Below are 22,108 nucleotides of genomic sequence, written 5' to 3'. Positions count from 1 at the left end.
TTGCGTACCATCTTTTAGTGTGGTTATTTAAGAAAGGCTGAAGACTGCTTTTTGTAGCTCACTAAGCCTTTGGCGTAACCTTTGTACTGGCCATCCTAATGAGGAATGTTACTACTATAAATTTAGACAATCAAATGGAAGTCTGCCTAGGTTGAAGTTCCTCTGCAGGAATGCCCCTTGAACTAATCAAAAATACACTATACCGTGAATAAGATTGACCTATTGCATTGTTACTCCATTTGTTGCCAATTTTACTAGAAAAAGCAAGTAGCTACATTTTTCAAAAGTCCCCCATTTAAACAGATTACAACTGTGTTTGAGCATCAAGAGGCATAAGTACATTAACTTTTTGGTTAGCCAGGATTTTGCTCTGTATTCATGTGTTTTTGCATCAGTACCACGAAAGCTGCAGATCCTTTACGGACAGCAGGTTCTGCTTAAGAAGTTTGTATGAAAGTGAAGTGAGCTTTCTGTGTTTAAACACGAAGAATGATTTTCTATTCTCTTGTTTGAGGGCTGGAGACAAGTGCACACAAAGGGGCAGCTGCAGAATTACTGTCACGGCAATGCTGAAATAATCATCTCATTATACAAAGTAACGAGACAACGTTTTATTACAAGCGAAAAAACAGTTTTAGATTGCCAAAAAAGCTCCATTGTTTGGGAGAGCTGCACAGGTAGCAATGTCCATACTCAGAAGTCAATTGGCACTTCAACCTGGGAGTGAAAGGCAAAGGAGTGTTCCAAAAAACAGGAATTTAACAGACAAGGCTTCAGAATTGGCTCTTCCAAATGACAGCCGTCTAACCCTCCCATCACTTTACAACCTGTTGTGAAACAGTGTGAACAGAGAATTTGAACTAGTGTATTTTCTGTTCAACTTGAGCCAGTCCCAGCCCATCTTGGCAAAAACACTCCCATGTAATAAGGAGGTCGAAATTATATTCAGTGTTTTGTTCTTCAGACTCCTTATAAAATTTCCTTTGAGCACATCTTCTGTAGCCAGAATAGAAGTACAGTATGATAGCTGTAGTGTGAAAAACTGCTATGGGGACAAATGAACAAGCCAGAGGTAACAGCAGACGTGAACCACTGCCAGGGGTCAGGAAGCATGGCAAGACACCACCAGCTTTAATACTCAGCTTTGAAAGGATAGTCCTTGTGATTTGTGCACCTGAGGAAAAGAAAAAGAAGAAAGGTTATTCTGAAATCTGAATTAAACACTGCTCATATTGGCATTGGTGCCTTTTTCTGGCCTGAAGAGAAGGTTCTCAATGGTACACAAGTAGTCCACAAAGGCGTTAAGTCCCTAGCAGCCTCAAACATATCCAGTTTATACACAAACTTCCAACCCCTTTGCATTTAGACATTGAGAAGTAACAGGCAGGGAGATCTGAATGCTTTTTAGATTAAGTGTTTACATTTGTGCTGTGTCATTCAAATGGTAAGTTTTTAGATTTTTCAACAATCCGTTTTGCTCTCTGAGCTTCATATTGCAAAGTGCTATGATCTCTATAGAAGTACTAATACTTCATACTAAAATGTCAAACTTCAACACTTAATATCCCTAATGAGATAGTGTCCATATTTTTAAAATGGTGGGGGAAAAAAAAAGAAAAAAAAAGTCTGGCAGAGTGATCAACCGAGTTGTATATGACAAATAAGCTGGACAGCCAGGCTCAGGATTTGGGAATTTAACTCCTAATATTGTGTTCATTTCTCTATATTGTTGTCTCTTTAATTTCATACAGAAATGAAAGACTGCTTGCTAAATTTGTTATTGTATTAGAATTCTATTTACTAACCCCAAAAGACCCTGAAAAACTACTCAGTTTTGAAAATTTAAGCTTATTTATGTCATTTACCTGTTCAGATGGACATTAGTAATAAGAATTGGAGCTATTTTAAATTCACCCAAGGCAAAAAAAACAACAAAACACACTTTTGTTTAGGCTAAAACACCCTTACTCAGAGTTCTGTTTGACACTTGATTTGAAACAGGTTTCCTATCCATTTAGGACAGCACCCTTTAACACTCAGTTCCAGGGATCATTTCAGAGTGTGACAGAAGAGTATTCTGGGATTGTTTAAAGTCAGAGACTTCCCACTCCAAAAATAGACTTAGTTGAAAAGAAACAAACTAAACAAAATCCCCCACTACAACCCAGCAACAGATAATCACAACTGCCCGATTTCCTCACATACATCAAGCAAAAGGGAACAAAGGGATAATTTTGCAACACCATGATGAGCAAGGACATGTTCATGCACTGCTAAGTAGGAATGCAGATATATTTGGGTGGAAGAACACATGTTACTGGTTTCATCTTGGCAGGTGTTACAAGTCAATTTTAAATTATTTCATTTTATAATGTGGACTGAAAACTCAACTGACAGCACAGAAGCTGATCAACGCATCTCAAGTTTTAGGACTTCCAAGGGCAATTTAATTCCTTAATTCTCCACTGGAATTAAGTATTTAGCATGCTAACATTAAACTCCAGAGAGGTAGGTATCTCCATTCTACTGACAAAGCATGAGACAGACAGTTAAAAGGCTCAATCAATATCACAGATCCAGTCCCATGTCAGAACTAGGTTTAGAACTAGAGACTAAGAACTCCTGCGTTCAGGCTCGCTCTTCTTGATAAATAAGTGAGTTTAAATCAAAGGTAGGTATGAAAAATAAGGCTACATGTTTACTACTGTGAAGATGTTAAAAACTGTCCTGAAAAAATAATTTTTGGACAGACCTGTTTGTTAGACAGTCCTGAGGCAAATTTCAGTTTGCCTTTTTTTTTTAAAACAATCTCTCTCTCTCTCTCTCTCACACACACACACACACACACACACACACACACACTTCCCAGATTTTTTAAAAAGTGTTTTCAAACAGTCACCTACATGGTGAATGCACAGGCTCTCCAGTTCTTATTAAAGGTGAGGATGGTTTCCATCTCCTCTTTAGTCAATTCAAAGTCAAACACCTGACAAGAGAAAACTTTTAGTTAGCTTTTCAAACAGTGTAGTCAAGACTTGGGTGATCAAAGATTCACAAGACTGAAAGAAAAGCTTCATAAACACTCCCAACTTGACCTGAAAAAAAAAAAAAAAATCAGTGCTGGTTAGAAGCAATGATTGCTTTGTACAACTAAAGTATTTCCCTTTGGACAGCTGCAGTCTATTGGCAGAGAAACATATAAACTGAAGTGACAGACACGTCAGTATACTGAAAGCTTTTGTGAACTGTTATAATAAAGACAATTAGCTACACATTCATCCTGGGCATTTGTTCATATTCATTGACAGCTAACTCCTCTGATTATGGGTAATACATTTTACTGGCTTGTTAAGAAAACAATGCTTGAAAACTTCAGTGTTCCAGTTCATCCAGTGTGTGTGTTCTCACAACTTGTTTAATTTGAATGTTTTAATTTAGCAAACAATCAAAGTGTTTTTAATTCACTGGTAATTCAGTAAAGTACCACTGAATAAAGAACAATTATATGACAAGCTGTGCAGTTAGTGAGTGTGTGTGTGTTATCAGAGATTGGATCGGAGTAGAGGAAAGCTATTTTCTTGACACTGCTTTGTATACACTCAGGTATTAAGCAAGTTTTACTTGCCAGTTGTTCAGCACACAAGAGAAAGGAAACACTAACTAGGACCCTGAACAGCCACTTTGTGCATTTATTTTTAAGCCAGTTCTGCTCACTGTTGCCATTAATCCTGAGTGTTAGTTTAACCTTCAGTATACTGTATGTAACAGTACTAAAGAATCTTCCACCTCCTTATTTGAGAGTAACCTGGGAAGGGTGAGAAAGTATGGCTACCTTCCACATAAGAAGTTTGGACTCCATCTAGTTACTACGATTCAAAGCCAACCTGAATGTTATTTGCAATCTTACCTTAAAGTTCTCTTCAATACGATGTTGTGTAACAGACTTGGGAATCACAATCACATTTCTCTGGATATGAAACCGAATCAGAACCTACATAAACAGATCAGCAGGGTTACTTAAGTCATTCATCACCAGTAAGAGACTGAAACCTCCCTGTTCTAAACAAACAGTACTATTAGAGCAAAGATGCAATATGCACTAAGATGCAGTTCATCAGAACCATTCCAGTTCTAAAGCACCTCTTTTCATCACTACAGTACTCAAGGCCAAGCTGACACTTATTGAATTGCAATGGGTTGAACAGTGGTGGCCAGGTGAAAGCTGGACACTTCCCCTTCCTCTGTTTCACAGATTCATAGATACTAAGGTCAGAAGGGACCATTATGATCATCTAGTCCAACCTCCTGCACAATGCAGGCCACAGAATCTCACCCACCCACTCCTGTGATAAACCTCTCACCTATGTCTGAGCTATTGAAGTCCTCAAATCATGGTTTAAAGACTTCAAGGAGCAGAGAATCCTCCAGCAAGTGACCTGTGCCCCATGCTACAGAGGAAGGCAAAAAACCTCCAGGGCCTCTTCCAATCTGCCCTGGAGGAAAATTCCTTTCCGACCCCAAATATGGCGATCAGCTAAACCCTGAGCATATGGGCAAGATTCACCAGTCAGATACCAAGGAAAGAATTTTCTGTAGTAACTCAGATCCCACCGCATCTAACATCCTATCACAGGCCATTGGGCCGATTTACCTTGAATATTTAAAGATCAATTAATTACCAAAATCATGTTATCCCATCATACCATCTCCTCCATAAACTTATCAAGTTTCCCTTTCCTCTGTTATCCAAATAACCAGGTGATCATTAATTCCTTACCCTTACAATGAGATTTTAAGAATGGAATCAGATTGCAAAGGATGCAGAGTCTACACAAGATTAGAATGCTGAAACAAGAGGACACATTATAAAGGAAGCAGCAGATATCATGCAGCGACCTCACTTTGCTGGGCACAGATACCTGAGCTGGGGTTTTGTTGTGCTTGGCTGCAATCTCCTTAATCTTGGGGTCATCCAAGAGGGAAGGGTCCTCTGGTTTAGCCCTGTAAAAACAAGAGATAGTTAATGGTGGCAAGTTTTCATAAGATGACTCTACATACTAACAGAAACATGTACCCATTACAACCGTGTTACTTGTTCAACTTGCCTCAGAGTTTCAAGTTCAACATACACATTGTCACTATCAGGCAAGTTAGGCTGCAAAGCATTCTTACCATGGTCTGTCAGGAGATCCGAGGGGACTGTATGCTGTGACAGAGATTCCTTTGGATTGGCAATACTTAATCAGCTTTTCCTGGGTAAGGTATGGGTGGCATTCAATCTGTGAGCACAAGGACATAAATTTACTCAGAGGCAGTCTGCACTAATGCTGCTGTGTTCCAGGGATCATTTCCTATTCCACTTACAGGAAATATCTTTGGTAGGTTGGCAAATTGTGACTAATTACGAACCCTGTGTATGTTACACAACTTTTAGTTGGTTCATATTTTATGAACTTTTCTTATTTTTGTGTTTTATCTGTTACGTTTCAGTTATTACGGGATATTGCAAGGCAGAGGAGTGGATGGGGAGACCATACCTCACTTATATTTTAATCATCAACTTTGTTCTTCAAAGATTTACAAAATAGTCATCCTCATACTTATGCAACTGAAGCAGTACAATAAAGTTCATATCCAAAAGTATAGCATAAAATCAGAGTAATCTAGTTGAAGTGAAATTCAAATGAGTAGGGCTAATTCTTCCAATTTAAAGTTTTCTTATTTAGCTTCCCTAGTTAAAGATACAAATATTTTGGAAAGTACCGTAGCATCAGTACTATGAACTGAAGTGTTCCAGACTATTACTTAAGAATAACGTAAGACTGTTTTGATGTTAACAGGTAAGGTACATTTCAATCCATTTATAGGGAAATTTCAGTACTGGTTACTGCTGTACATGAGTGCTCTTGTTGAAAGTGGCCCTATTCATCCAAAATGTAAATACTGAACAAATTTTACACATTAGATCGTTGTCTGTTATGGAATTTCTTTTCCAGACAATGCATGTGTGTGCCTACCATTAGTTTTAATGGGATCATCATCATCATCATCCTTTGCACACCAGGCAGAGCGGAGGAAAAAGACTACAGAACCCTTAATGTTGGGCCCACATTCTGGTAAGCTACTGCAGTACAACCCACAGTACAACCAGGATTACCACAAAGTCATGGGGCACTGGCTCAGTTTGGACAATTGAGGCTTTGGATAACTGAAGGGATTTTCAGGGTACCTACACATTGGGGAGCATAAACTTATTAAACAGACCCTATCCTGCTGGTCATTCAAACCATCTGGACTGCGGCTTTCAGACTGAAGGCCTTGAAATCTTGTGCTGCTGGCAGGTGGACCAAGACACTGCATTGCACGGGATGGGTTGCAGCCTGCAATTTTATTTATGGTTCTAGCTGCATTGCTGTTAGGGGATGGTCCTGTGGCAGTTTCCCAAAACTCCTAAAATAGTTTGGAATATTAGTCACCATGCAGCTTACAGCTGAGTCCAGCTGGATAGATGCTACGTGGCTATTTTGTTTCTGTGGCACAAAGAAATTCAGCTGCTTGTACAGTAGAACACGAAGGTGCCTGGCTGGGCTGCCCCTTTTCAAAGGTGCTCAAGAGGCAGAGTTTTGGCTATATTTAGTATGAAACGGGAACCAGTGACATTCTTGTGTCTCCGACACGGCTACAGACAGGCTCCTGATATTTTTCTTCAGAGCTACGCTAGTTCATCGGTTACAACTGGCTCAGGGGGAAAGGCCTAACAGAATATACAGAAACTACTTCAAACAATTGCTACCCCCTGTTTACAGCAATGAGTGAGTACTCGGGTTAAAGGAAAAACTTTCCATCAAAGATGGAAGTTAGGATTTTTTCCAAAATGAATTGCAGATGGAATAGTTCATGTGTGTTTACAGAAGAATGTTTGAAAATATCTGCAAATAACTGAGTGTCCCTTTGGCCTTCCCCATCCCTTCCGCTCCAAGTTCTATGCTACAGAAATTCCAACTTAACATTTTCTCCCTCCCCCCAAAAAGAGAGCTAGTCTAAAGTATTTTGTATTGAATCAGAAATATGCTAATAATATTAGTCTTTGCACTGTTAGCTGGACATGAGCTCTAATTTATGAGCAGAAGACCATAGGATGCCAATTCCTTGGTTTGCAACTTTTACAAAAAAACAAACCCAAATGCTAAATAACGTTGCTTTTACAATGAAACACTTGAACGGAAAAAAGACTCATTTCACCAGCCAACTCACTACTATCTTTGATTGTTTGAAAGAAAATTAACGTAACTGAATTGGTGAGGTATACTTTCAACATCCACAGGAAGGAGGCACATATTGATTTTGAAATATTATAATTACTATCACTAACAAGATACAAGAATGAGGTTCAGATTTTATTCTCCATTTTCACTCAGGTATTAAAGTAACCCTCTCTTTCAGTTCTTTGATAAGAAAACCATTACTGAACTTGGATCATTTACACCATGGTACCAGAGAAGGGGGATAACCACAATCTACTTATTTTGTATTTGAGATTTTAAGAACAGACCAGTCAAGCAACTCAGTTATTTTTCCTACCATAGCCATTACTTAACCCCCTCCATTATACTGTAGCTGTTGCTAGTAGCTGAAGTATAGGCAAGATGTTTGTTATAAACACTCGTATTCTCTCACTTATGGCTTAAGCCTGGCAACATCCTCTGAAGTCAATGGGAATGGAAGGTTCTCACTTAGCCCCTTGCAGGATGGTGCTCTTCACTTTCTTAGGCATCATTGATATGGCAGCAGTGTGGACTACAAGGGGTGTGAACTGTACAGCATTCTCATGTGCTGCACTCTAACTGCCCTGGTTAGACTCTGCTGGCGAGAACTAAAAAAGGGACCTAGTTTGCATTGATGTAGTCCCATTTCAAGCAGGACTACACTAACATGAACAAGGCACACTCTCCGACTCTGTGCCTCAGTTTCCCCACTGTAAAATGAAGATGATGATACTTACCTCTTTTGTATAGCATTTAGCGCTTTTCACCAGGAAATCATTGCAAGACCTATATATTTATTAACATTCACTCCCTCAAGTGCCCCTTCACAATTCTAGAAGGACTGAAAATGCCTTCTATCCCTACTCTATTTGCCTACTCTCTACTTCCCCACTGTAAGAGAAATGACATGATCAGATCCTCAGGATCCTGGAGACACTGAGCTGTTACCTTTGAGCAGCTTACCTGGTTGTTGGCAGGCCTGTATTTTAACCCAGGCTTGTTCAAGATTCTCTCAATCTGTTCGTGGTTAAAATTGGAAATTCCAATGGCTTTCACCAGACCTGCATCCACCAGTTCTTCCATAGCCTAAGGGGACAAGAGAATCTGAGTCTATGTAACCAGATATACAAGGCAGGGCCTAAATAAGGCATTCTTGCTGCCAACATGGTTTATTTCTTTGACGATAACCAGTGATAGGACACTTGGTTAGATTCGTCACATATGTTCTGGAGTCCACCAGGGGAAAGGGATGCAGAGAGAATGGTTCTTTTCACCCTCTTCTCTGAGGTTTCTTTTCTGGCTGTGAGTTTTTATGCATTTTTATTAATCGTACAAGTGAGTTAGGAGACACTGGTGTCAGATAGGCCACTATTCTGCCAGTGTTGGGTTATCCTCAAGATTGTGGGTAGTATATACACCTACAACTCTCCTTTTACTTCTGCAAGTAATAAGCAGAGCTGAGAATTTTTAACAAAATGTTAAAATTTCAGTGAATTTACTTTGATTATGTCCTGTCACCTTATATGTTTGTTAGTATTCTAGCAAAGAAGTTTTCTAGCCTGAATTTTAAGTTTGAATCCAAATTAACTGAAAATTTACACTCACATTTCCTGTGAGCTAAATTACCCAAGGCAACCAGTCAGAGAACAAAAATATCATCTGACTTGCATAAATATACAGTTAGTTGGAATATTTACATAGAATTCTAAGTGATGTGCAAACCAAGAATGAAGGTATTTAAAAATAATTTTGAATGAATGATAAATTCTTTGCAGAGAAATCAAATATAAAATAGATAATCTAAACCACAGAGCCAAAATTAATCTCAAACTGTAATAAGACTCACCTCCCAAGTGTCCAGAATATCTGTGCTACTGGGCAAGACCATGCCTTTCTCATCCACAGGAAACAGCTGCTCTCCAGCCTGTCAGTGTAAGGCAGAAAGTCTGAAACATTCTCTGGTGAATTTTCTGCTGAAAAACTAGAAGTCTTGGGGAGTCAAACGGAACTCAGATTCTGTATAGCAACTCGAACTCTTAGGGCAGAAAAAGAGGAATAGTAACTCCTATTTAAGTAGTTACCTTACTCATTCTGGCAAGGTCTCCCTCCCTCATGCTACACATTCATCATTCCAGCCAGAGAATCCACTCCAATAAATAGGGTTAGATCTGTGGTTGGCCTGCAGTTCAGTGATAGATCCAGCAAAATAGAACAGTGACCCACCATAGTACAAGTACAGCTGAGTTATAGGTCTATTACCTATGGCTGTAGGAAAGTACACAGATTTTATATGTTGTCCCATGATGTACATAATGGTGCATTCCTTTATTAAGCCAGATTTATACCTGACTCCATCTGCTGCATGAGTGATGGTGTGCTGTTGCAGGCCTTCAGTGGGAGACTATGTATAGACTGCAGGGAATGGGGAAAAGACAATGGAACAGACTGCGTGCATAAGTTACTGTCTATGCTCTTGCTATTATAAAAAGCTCCCTTGCCTAGATTCCTTTACAGCCTGCCTGCAGAACCAGTACAGCCTGATTTCCATTTACTTTGTCCACCCTAAAAAACAACTAAAAGATACTGGAGAGTGCATTTGGGAGTTGCGCAGAATACCAAGGAGAAGGTATTTTTATCAGGCTCGAACAGAAAAGAAGAGCCAAGACAAGGAGTGAGACATCACCAGCTTCAACCATATCTTTAATCGGCATATGGACTTTAAAATGAAAGTTGCCAGTTCTGAATGCCACGGATTACAGAACAAGGCTCTTACGGCAGATGGTAACTACAAGTCTGTACTGTGCTTAGGGATTCCAAGGGCATGGGGTGGATGTCAGAGAGAAGAGAAATGAAGAGCTTATTTCACTGCCTGCTGCTTAACTGAGGTCACGTCTACACTACCGGTAGACTGATGCTGCTGCAATCAGTGCAGCAGGGGTTGATTTAGTGTGTCTAGTGAAGAGTGCTCTCCACTGGAAGGAGAGGAGTAAGGTAGTCAACGGGAGATGTGGTGTAGACACCGTGGTAAGTTATGTTGGCTCTAGCTATGTTATTCTTGTACCTGGAGTAGTGCAACTTAGGCCAACTTACCCCGGTAGTGCCTCAGAGTGCTACTATAGCAACGAGGGAAAACAGACTTATTGTTAAGAAGCAAGGAATATAGCGATCCCTCCCATAAAGAGGAAGACAAACAAGTCAAGAAGAAATTGGTAATCAAATGGTTAAAGGTATAAACTACCCTGCCCTCAGACCTGGAGTTGATCCCAGGTTCACCTCTCCTTGGATCAACAGGGGGAGGGAACGTGGGAGAAGCAGCATTGTTCCCTTTCAGGGATGTAAGCCTTGTCCCCACACCCATACAGTAAAGCTGAATAAGCAGCACAAAGAGTGACGCTGAGATATCCCGGAGGAAGCTCGTCCTTCTTGAGGGTAAGGAGGTTGGGGCTGTAACAGGATAGCTTACCAGGAGGACAGTGCTTCTCCAGAATCTGTCAGGAAGAAACAAAAGTGTTAAACATTACAGTACCTTAAATCCCAAAGGCCAGTGAATGAGATACAGATCCAGGTAATTCAGTTTCAATGCATCAAGGGTTTTCTGGCATGCTCCCTTCACCAGAGGTCTCTCATGGAATGTGGACCACAGCTATAAAAGGAAAACCAAGCAAAGCAGTGACCTCACAGGCAAATGCTCTTACAAAACTCTCCCAGTCAGGACAAAGTCATATTACACCTACAGGAAGCAGGTCTGGGAATATTATTATCCCCATTTACAGGCTCAATCTGTGAGCAGAGACAGAGGGAAAGTTTCTTGATGCTAGTATTTTCAGTAGTAGTTTACCTGACAAAATTGGGTTCTGGCAGATTAAAATGGTAACAAAATTTCACCAGTTAAGGCAACAATAAAAAGCCACTTATTGCAAGACACAGTATTCGGAAAGAGAAAACTAAGTGCTACAGGGTAATGAAGCTTTCCAGCCATCTGTGTCCAGAAGCAGGGAGATGGGAAAAACCTCCTGCATGAGTTTGGCTAGCTAAACATTTACAAGACAACCTAGACAGCCAATAGGGCTGCAAGTGCCTTCTGATTTGATCACCTAATTTAAGAGCCTAGATAAAGAATGATTTCAAACACATACAATGGAAAAAATTTATTTGGGCCCCCATGTTTTTGAATTGTCACATGGCCTGGATTCACAAGAGTACTTAGGCATCTAAGTCACAGCCTTAGGTTCCCCTGAGAACCAGGAAACTCCTGCCAAACCCAGCACGCACCTAAACGCAATTGGCACCTACATTTGCAGGGTAAAAGTTCCCTAGGTGTCTATGTTTCTGCCTCTGGACATGCTCACTGCTGCCCCCACCCTGAATCTGGATGCCTATGTCTCAGAGCAATGCACAAGCCAAGGGAAGATAGCAATTTGTCTGCCTAAGTCACATGCGGTGCCCAATCCGGCAGGCATGTTCAGAGGCCCACTACCAGATCAGGTATAATTCAAAAATCTCACCAAGGGGCACTGCCCTGGGACATGGAGGAGCCAGGTTCAATTCTCCGTTCAGGCAGAGGGGAAGAAAGGATTTGAAGAGAGGTCTGACTGACCTTTCAGGAGAGTGCTCCAACCACTGAGCTTTGGGATATTCTGGTGTGGGTCTCCAGTCTCTAAGGAAGCTATTCCATTCCAGATAAATAATGGAAAAGCAATTGGAGCAGGATGATGGGTCTCCCAAGTGGGCGTCCTAATGACCATGCTACAGAGTCATTGTTACGTGCACGCAAAGAGTCCTAGTTCAATGGTTAGTCCACCCTCCTGACAGGTGGGAGACCCCTGTTTGAATCCTTTCTTACCCTCTGCCTGTGGGGAGAATTGAATGTGGGTCTTCTAGAGCCCAGGTGAGGGCTCTAGCCACTGGACTAGCAATCATACAGTGGACAGCCTCAACTTTGTGTGGTATAAGGCACCCACGCAACTCATTCTCACAAGAAGCAGTTTAACTGACTAAGGTGCTTGACATTGAGAAAGCAGTTCCCATTTGTCAATCACTAGCAGAGACAGGTGCCTATTTCAGAGAGAGAGAGAGAGGTGGGGCTTAGCATACAAATCTCTCAAACAGCATCTCCCATTGGTTAGGTTAAACAGCTCCCCACCTAGCGGGCTGGCTTTTCTGAATCGCATTCTTAGCTGTCCATCTCTCCCCATTCATTGGACAGGAGCCCAGGCATTTCGCTCAGGCTTTGTGAATTGCCGTGTGCTCCTGTGATTTTCTAGGTACCCAAAAGTTAGTGTCGCAATACTGAAATCCCTTTCTGAATACAGGCCAGTCTCAGAAAGCCACAACCTGGTCCTCCTTCCAGCACCAGAAATGGAAAGAGCCAAATGGTAGCTCGCTACATTGCCCTCATTCTGGAAGTTGCACTGGAAGTGGGAGGCATCTTGTAGCCCCTAATGCCCATTCATGATTCAAGGACTTCAGTAACTCAGCAAGAGGTTAGGGGTCTATTACAGGAGTGGGTGAGTGAGGGTTCTGAGGATTGTTATGTGCAGGAGGTCAGACTAGATAATCATGATGGTCCCGTCTGGCCTTAAAGTCTAGGAGTTCTTACCTTAACTCCAGCTCTAGGTTCTACATTATAAGCTCAGCATGGCAGGCAAAAACACTTGTCCCTTCCTCAGTCATTGGAAGGGCACAATATTCCCACCTCCATTGCTGGTACGTTCACTGGAGAAGAGCCACTCCAAACAGGAGAGAATCCAAGAGGTCTTTTATCCTTCCCTGTGCATGCCCTTTATACCCACCCCATATGAACATGTGAAGAAGGAAACAACTCAACAGTGAAATGTACCATGTCTTGAATTGCTTTATCCCACAGAGTCAGAAAGGAGTGAAGTTTTCCATCTTCCTCCAACACCCTGGGTGCACTGAATCTGCCCCATGACCGTGATCTTCCTGCCGCAGCCATACCTTACTGACAACAAAGAGGTCCTCTCGTTTCACAACCCCTTCTTTGATTTTCTGCTGGATCCCATCCCCTACTTCATTTTCATTCTGGTACACATAGGCACAGTCAAAGTGGCGGTATCCAATGTCAATGGCATCCTTCACTGCATCCTTTACTTTCCCTGGTGGAGACTAATAAAAATAATAAATTAAAAACCACCACCTCTCTAAAATACCCCATTTTCCAGGTGGCTAGAGGCTCAGAACCCCCAATAAAGTTTATTTATTTCTTCTATGGTGTTCACCTCCCAGGTATCTGGGCACCTTGCAATCACAACAAAAAATGTCTCTCTGTGGTTGTCTAGTAATTGTTATTGTCTGACTTAATGATGGCATCCAACAGTGCGTCTAGCAATCCATCCTGCATCTTACATGGATAGTTTAGCAAAACAAAGCTGCCTCACACCATGACCCTACTCTGGATAGCTGTCAAGGAGCAATTTCTGTGTGAGAGGGCTCTTTAGCGACACCCTTCAAGTGGTCCTAGGAAAAGAGTTATCTTGGGAACTAGCTGTCAAGGCTGAGTCCCCACTCTGGAACTTCGAGTGCAGAAGGTGGGAGCCCGCAAGGATTCTAAAAATTAACATTGGCCACTCCAGGCTTGTATTAAACTCCCAAGGTTAAAGATTTTCTCTGACCTTGGATGGGTAGATGCTGCCACAACCCAAGTGCAAAAAACACTTTTGGAACCCAGGAAGGCGCACTTGGGAATTCCTCCCTGTGGGATACCCTCAAGCCCTTTCACTCCCTCCCCCGCACCCGGGAAGAGCTGCGAAAGAAAACAAAGGAAATCAGTTTTGCCCCCAGCTAATTAAACAACAAATGCACAAACCTCTTAGGGACACAAAAATTCAATCCTGTTCTTAAAAAAGGTAAATTTTATTAAAAACAAAAAAGAAGGAAAATACATCTGGAACTTAGGCTTTTTGCTAGGTTTTAAAAACACAATTACAAGGATTAAGCATCAAGATAGCTTCTTGAGGTCCAGCTTAAAGGTTACAAGCAAAACAGAAGCACCTGGGGTTAGCACAGAGGAGTCCACAAACCATAAAGAAATAAAAGATAAACCTAATCGTGTCTTCCTAGACATTTCCTGACCTACTTACATATCTGGGGTTTTAAATGAGTAGTTTCTAGGTAGGATCTGATGATTTTCTATACCTGGCCCAAAGCTTTATACAGCTTAGTTTCAGCCCTGTCTCTGCTCCGTCCCCTCTCTCTGGAGAACGACAGACAAAGGAAAAAAAATTTCCCCCAATTTTAAAAAGTTCTAACCTTCCCATAGGCTCTTTGTCAGGTGCCCACTACTTTCCTTTTACCTATGGACTTTAACCCTTTACAGGTAAAGCAAGTAGAGAACAGCTACTAACAGGGATTTTATAGCTAACTGGCTGGCTGGGTGTCCATAAAAGTGAGCTACCCACTCTTCATTTATCACACTAGCAGAAGCATGAGCCTATGAAAGGCAGTGCGGTGCACTGGGAAAGGCAAGGGACAAAGTCAGGTGATCCAAGTTCTGTATGATGATGGGCAGATGACATGACCTCTCTGTCCCTCAGTTTCCCATCTGTAAAGTGAGGATACTAATAATTTTATTTGAGGTAATGTTGAAATAAGGAACGGTACAGAGTTCAAGCATAGGAGTTTCTGGTTGTCAGGGGATAAGGTACAGATTATCAAGGGGTGCAAAATTCGATTTAGGAGCTGGTGGAGCAAGGATCACATAATAATCTGCAAATTCCCCGACTGGGGGAAAAGTTTAACCGGTCAGAGTACAGACATCGAGATATGGGGTAAGTTATCCACACAACAGCTACGTTCGGTATGCTGGGTATAGTGAGTGAATACGGGGGTGGGGATGGGTCTATCCTCATTTGGTGGGGTTTAATGTTCAGCGGGTTTACGGTTCCAGTTCATACGGTCCGATGGGGAAGGCCTCTCAGTCTCTTTCCCACAGTGTGTGCACAGTGTCGTACCGGCTCACTCCTCCTGGTACTGTCGGTGGCCGGTGATGTGCTCGATATAGATGTCCCTGGACCATCGGATGGTGTCCGAGACCATGAGGCGCCGCATGAGCCGTGCCTAGCGTCTACCGATCCCGCAGGTCCGCAGCACACGCTCGTTGCAGGGGTCCCAAGCGCCCAGGGCTCCGACAATCAGGGCGTCCAGCTGCACCTCGTAGCCCTTCGCTCTCAGGGTGTCGGCCAGAGGGGCGTATTTTTCCAGTTTCCGAGCTCGAGCTTCTCGGAAGGCCGGGGTCCTGTTCTCAAAAGGGACCGTAATGTCGACGAGGATGATCTTTTTCTGGGTTTTATTGGTGACAACCACGTCGGGTCGTAGCGGGCTGTCGGTACCGGAGATGGCGCAGTTCACGGCGACCTCCCCCAGGCGCGGTGTGATGGCTGTCACCAGGCGGTTCTGGATGGCATTGTGGCGCAGCTGCCAGGCTCTGGAGTGGGGCTTGCAGCTGCACAGGACGTGGGGCAGGGTCTCGTTGGAGTAGCCGCACTTCCTGCAACGTTTGTCTCGGCTCCCGTGGCGGACGGCTCCGTTGAGCGGGACGCAGTTGAGCCGGGCGCGGTGGATGAACCGCCAGTCGGCGAAACGGGGGAAGCCGCCCCCGGCGAGGAAGTGGTTGCTGGCGTCCCACTTGCTGGTCAGTTCGAAGGCTTTTCCCTGGTCCGGCTTGCGCTTCAGGGCTTCTACGTACAGTGAGTGGATGGCTGCCTTCAGGGTCCTTTCCAGCAGGCCCCTGGCACTTGGGGTGACTATGGTGTTGCCCTCGAACCTGATCTGTGGCACTAGGACACCCAGCTCCTGGTGCTCCTCACACCACTCCCAGCGGCAGCCGATGCGTTTCCCCAGGCGGCGCGTGGCATTGCGGGCGCGGGACCACAGCGAAGCGATGTCGCCCCCGTCTCGGCCGAATTCGCCATCCAGGGAACCGCTCAGGAAGCTGGCGGTGTCTTGGCTGGACGGGGCTCTACCGATCCGCTTTTGCGTTACGTCGTGGAGGGCTTTCGCCGCGATGCTCTTTACCGTGGTGTCAGGGCACGTCAGCAGGCGGAAGGCGTGGGTGATCACTGCGATGTCACCCAGGTCACCCATGCGGGGGACATTGGCACCGCCATGCCTGTGGGTGATATAGACCAGCTCGTTGCTGGCTCTCTGGGGAAGGAATAACCACTTCTTCACCAGCTGCCGGATGACCTTGTCTGCCTTGTTGAGGGGTACCTTTGCCACGGTGGAGCTACCTTCTTTGTAAAAGTTTTTCAGCTCGATGGACAAGAAGTGCTATAGAAGAGCTATGTATTAATGATCACACAGGGAAGCATCCCACAAGAGGGGAGGCTGGGGAGATGCAGAAGCTTCCCGACCACTAAAAGAGTGCAATCACCACTCTGAAAAGAGAATAGGTAGCCAGAAGTAATATGGCACATATACAGACTGCTGAGGGGAGGAAGATTTCAAATGTTACATACATGTTATTCTCCCCCCCCCCCCCAAAAAAAAAAAAGGCTTTTCCAGCAAGGATTCTTAGAGCTAGCCTCTGCACCTCAGAATGCACTCATCTCACAGGACAGCAGGGGAGTTACTTAAGTACCAATGACCAGGCCTACGGTCTTGAACCCCTGTGCTTTGGGCATGCAGTTGAGATTGGTCTTCTCAAGGGAAGTGTTAAGCATTTGCCTGCCAACCATGGGAAGTGATCAATTCATCCTATGACACTTGAACTATTGCAAATCAGGAACTTACCACAGTACCAGAGCTCCCGCTCTGTCCCTCAGGGCATATGGCTAGACAACAAGATGTAGACCAGTCCACTGACTGACATCTATGAACCAATATTAGATTTCAGAGTCTGCAGTGTGTATCAGATAAAAGAATTAGAAGGAGAACATTTTGCTCCTGCAAAAATAATAATTTAAAAATTCAGATAGTTGTCTGCATTTTCAGGTATTGCATAAATCCAGCTGTTGCTGCTGATTGCTATTTGATTTTGTTCCAATTCTGCTGGTCAAAAGTTGCTTGAAATAACAAGTTTGCTTAAACACTAGCTTGCTGCTCTCAAAAGGTAAAAATAAGCAGACATTGGATTTCAGGTTATGCTATGGTATATGCCATCCAGCACTTGGGGCCTGCATAAGGTAAGTGCTCTGTGCAGGAGCAGTATGGGATCCTCGGCCTGTAAGAGGCCAGTGGGAAGAAAGACCTATGGAAATTATTTATATGTCATAGTGGCCACTGTGTGTTCATATTGTTCAGCACGTCACTTATTCTAATCTACTGTAGCGTGCTGTTTGAAATAGCATTTTACAGGATTGTACTATAGAACATCAGGGTTAGAGGTCACCTAGTCAAACCCCCAGTTCAAAGCAGGGCCAATCCCCAATTTTTGCCCCAGATCCCTAAATGGCTTCCTCAAGGATTAAACTCACAACCCTGGATTTGGCAGGCCGATGCTCAAACCACTGCACTATCCTTCCTCCCCATATGAGACACTGTCAGCTTTGTGGGACCACATAATGCAGAGCTCTGCTGTAAGGCATAAAACAAAGGCATACACTTTGAAGTTGCAAGTCAAGTTGGAGTCTGGGCTATGAACACCCCTTCCTAGGCTTCAGAGCCCAGGCTCTAGCTTGAGCTGCAACTACAAAGCGTTAGCATGAGCCCTGCTACCCCAAGTCAGTCAACCCAGGCTGGCAGGCTCGCTACCATAGGCTATGTAGACACACCTTACTTTAGGGATACCAAACAGATTAAAACCTTGGATCTCCACCCTGCATTAACTTAGTATTGGAACCAACACATCAAGCAGTGGATAGCAAAACCATTGCATAAAGCGGACACAGAAAAGTGCTTTTAAAAATGTAAGAATAGCTCTGTTCACCTATAAATCTGTTTGGAACACATAATGATTTCACAGACAGAAAGCATGAGTTAAGTTTAATGACATTTTAGCAAGATCCACTGTCACACATTTGCCATATCTCTAATAATAACTACAATACTGCTTCATACTTCAGTAGGACTTTCCAAGAGAGGATGCTCTTTATGAGCATTAATCCTCTCAACACCCTTGTAAAATAGGTCAGTAATATCCCTGTTTTACAGACAAAAAGGCAAGCATGAACACTTTCCTCAAAGTCACACACAAGTCTGAAGTCAGAATTAGGAACAGAACCCAGAAATCTAAACTCCTGGCTGTATTAACTAATATGATAAATTCTTTCAATCCCTCTCCCCCACCCCCAGGGATTGTATGTGTTGCTAGTTATGAATCATCAATCACATGCCATGAAATGTACAAAATACAGACAGTCGCTGCCCTGAGTTTTCTAGAAACTACCCTTGTATGTTATTTCACTTTTAAAGTGATACCAACAAACTTCATGAGACTTAAGGGGATATTCTTTTAAAAGCCAAGTAATAAAAAAATCTAAGGCCAATAGAAAAAATTTTAAAGAAAAGGCTAATAAAAACAGCTGTTTTAAACAGAAAAAGATTTCTCTTGCAGTGTCTGAAACCCAAAGATTGCAGAAGAGCCTAAAAATGAAACTGACTTCTTTGGTTTTTAATCGATTTTCAGCCAACCAGAGAGAAGTGATAAACTGAAACTTGAGCAGTAACAAGGAAATTGCGTTTTTAAAATGCTCTTTTTAAAATAGGGGAAGCTAACTGTAAGAGAGGCAAAGAAATTAGGCCAGAATACACTATTTTAAAATTGACAATGGCTCTTTAAATAGGCCAGTCAATTTCCTAGACAAATTTTGGAGCGCGGGAAGCCTTTACACTCCTTCCTTTCCCCCCCCTAAAAGATGCATGAATTACACACGAGGCGCCATGTGCCCAACAACTTTTAATAGCTAGGCTCAGACGCAGCAAAGGCCGGGTATGGAAGCGTGACACACAGCAGTCTCTGCGTTACATAATGGCCATACGCGAGTCACACTGAGCGCGTGCAGACACCGCCCTCCACCTCCCCGTCCGCAACCCAGGCCTTGCGGGCGCATCAGGGGACAGGACGCTTTGCACCGGAGCAAATCGTGCCAGCGTAAGAAACCCAAACAGTTTGCACAGGAACTGCTCAGGAGGTGCCGGGGCCGGCCAGAGCTGCCCGCCCTGTAACAAGAAGCCAAGCGGAGGCCGGCAGTTTTTGGCACACCCTTTGCAAAGGGAGGACCGGACCCAAACGGGTCCGCAGCTGCAGAGGCAGCGATGGGGAAGGGATGCAATGCACCCGGGCGCAGGCGCTGGGGACCGTGCCCTAGACCCCAGCTCCTGCAATGACGGTACCTTCCAGGTGCCGAGCCCCAGGATGGGCATCTTTGCCTTAGTGTTCAGCTCCACGCAGGTCCCCATGACCCCAATTCTTCGGCCCTCCCTGGATCGCTGCCCCGGGGGGAGCAAAAGCAGCAGCCGCGCTTTTTATTGGAGACTGGCCCCGCCCCGGCAGCTGGTCTCCCGGGGGCGGCTGCGGCGGGCGGGGAGAGAAGGGAAGGGAAGGGCTTCGGGAGGGGGAGAGGGGGAACGCGGTGCAGAACAGCCGCCGCCTTCCTGCAGCGGAGCAGCCGCGCCTACCGCCCTGGGAGTGGGCGCGGCTCAGTGCGCGCTGGCCTGGGCAGCCTGCGGGCGTGGGTCTCCTGGCAGCATGAGCGGCAGGTGACGGACAGACCGCGGCCTCCCCACTGTTGCATGCTCCGGCTCTCCTGTTGGGATTTTCTGCAAAGAGCGGTTTCAGAGTAGCAGCCGTGTTAGTCTGTATTTGCAAAAAAAAAAAAAAAAAAAAAAAAGGAGGACTTGTGGCACCTGAGAGACTAACCAATTTATTTGAGCATAAGCACATCCGATGGAGTGAGCTGTCAGGAAAGCTTATGCTCAAATAAATTGGTTAGTCTCTCAGGTGCCACAAGTCCTCCTTTCCTTTCTGCAAAGAGTGACACTGAGTAGCTTGCAGATTCCTCCCTCCAGTGCATGCCAACCTCAGGCGCAGGCAGTGCAGGCTATTTTCTGCTGAGGACAGAGCTTTCAGGGACCTGCAAAGGCCAGGCCGTGTGTGCCTCCAGCTTTCCATTCTGGAGGGCAAAGAGAGAAGCGTGTGTAGCCATCTACCAAAAAAGTTGGGTGGGATCAGGAGTGAGCATGCACCAGTGCCTCTGCAGCAACATGGGGGGGGGGGGGGAGCATCAACACGGAGGGGAGGTCTTTTCCCTTGACTCTCCGTCTCACTACCTCTATACAGATAAAATACAAATGAAACTGGAATGTGATGCATCATTCATGTTCTGTACTAGGGGATGGAGGGAGGGAGGGAGATCTGTTCATGGCTCACTAACCTTTCCTCATCTCCCATTAGTTGTTCCTTTGAGACCTACATTTTCAGAAGGCCCCTCTCATTTTAGGAAACTCCATTTTGGGGGACCCAGTTATAGGAACCTCAGAATCTCAAATTAAGACCCCCAAGTTAGGGGCCACTTTTGAAAATTTGAGGCAGGTAGAGGCAGTGGCTAGCCTGTTGCTCCTTCACTCGCTATTTTTGTGCTGTCCTGTTGCAATGGCAATGAAATGTAGCTGGTGCTTCTGAAATTACAGTGCTCTGGATTGAATTTGATCTTTTTATAATTTGTAACAGATCCATGGCCCACCTAGAATTCCTTAGTTGTCACTGAGTTTTCACAGCGTGGTCAGTCAGAACTTCAAGGCAACAGACTGCAAGAGGAGGTGATCAGGCCACTAATATTTTCTGGGCAGTGTGAAAGGTCATTGCCCAGGCTGACTGAACCCACCAGTCCAACTCGGGTGTCCAATGCTGTAAACATTTCAATGCAGCTCACAAACCTGTTCAGTACAGGAGGGATCCCACACCTAACCAGCAGCCTGACACAAACTGTCCCTTTCTTTTCATCTTGCTTCATTACCACAGCCCTAATGTGACTCTTTCATAGTAGTGAGCAGTACAGTTGACTAAGGAAAGTGTGCAGGGGTGGCAGGTTTGTATAATTTTTTGTGGTGCCCAGAATGGGTCCAAGTCCCCCCCCCCACCTGCCCAAGGCTCTGGGAGGGAGTTTGGGTGCAGGAGGGGTGCAGGCTCTGGGAGGGAGTTCGGGTGCGGAAGGGGGTTCTGGCTCTGGGAGGGAGTTTGGGTGTGGGGTGTGGGCTCTGGGCTGGGGCAGGGGGTTGGGGTGCAGGAGGGGGTGCAGAGTGCGGGCTCCGGGAGAGAGTTTGGGTGTGGGGTTGTGGGCTCTGGGCTGGGGCCGGGGGTGAGGGTGCGGGGTAAGGCACTTACCTTGAGTGCCTCCCGGAAGTGACCCGCATACCCCTCTGGCAGCGGCTCCTAGGTGGGGAGGCTGGGGGGTCTCCACACGCCACTGCCTGCAGGCACCCATTGGCTGCAGTTCCCAGCCAATGGAGCTGTGGAGCTGGTGCTCAGGACGGGGGCAGATGCTCCGGGGGAGGCGCGTGGGGGCATCAGGCAGGGCTGGGGGAGAGACCCGGCCCCAAACACTGGAGTCGGGTCCCCATGGCCCTGAATATTCTTGTAGCATAGACACCAGGGGCCCGTATTACTCACTGCCCCTGAAAGTGTGGGATCTGGAGTGGGAGGTTGAGAGGGGAGATGTCCATTAAAAGAATCTATAATTTAAAGTGAGGCCCAGAATATAATTGTTTGAAGTATGTGCACACAGTTCTGCAAGAGTCACTTTAAGAAAAAAAGGTGAGATTCTTTAGTAGCACTAAGCACTGGCCTCGCTCTGCTCTCACTGAAGTGAATGTTGACATAGGAGCAGAGTTTGATCTACTCTGAACATCTTCCAAAATCCTACTCAAAGGCCTGCTTCACCACTGCA

General features: G+C 44.6%; 1 protein-coding gene across 1 annotated transcript; it reads right to left on the bottom strand.

Annotated features, from left to right (window-relative positions):
• Positions 1 to 596: 596 nt before the first annotated feature.
• LOC311516145 (aldo-keto reductase family 1 member B1-like) lies at positions 597 to 19,751 on the bottom strand. The gene is made up of 10 exons (XM_084619862.1): positions 19,557 to 19,751; positions 13,224 to 13,391; positions 10,792 to 10,908; positions 9,112 to 9,189; positions 8,229 to 8,351; positions 5,173 to 5,279; positions 4,920 to 5,001; positions 3,908 to 3,991; positions 2,904 to 2,986; positions 597 to 1,174 (listed from the first exon to the last, which is right to left on the bottom strand). Exons 1-10 carry the CDS (start codon positions 19,620 to 19,622, stop codon positions 1,132 to 1,134), a joined length of 951 nt encoding a protein of 316 aa, XP_084475988.1. The 5' UTR covers positions 19,623 to 19,751; the 3' UTR covers positions 597 to 1,131.
• Positions 19,752 to 22,108: the final 2,357 nt, after the last annotated feature.

The sequence above is a fragment of the Lepidochelys olivacea genome (genome assembly GCF_965140295.1).
Source record: "Lepidochelys olivacea isolate rLepOli2 genome assembly, chromosome: 1".
Classification (NCBI taxonomy): domain Eukaryota; kingdom Metazoa; phylum Chordata; order Testudines; family Cheloniidae; genus Lepidochelys; species Lepidochelys olivacea.
This window is presented reverse-complemented; position numbering and strand designations above follow the sequence as displayed.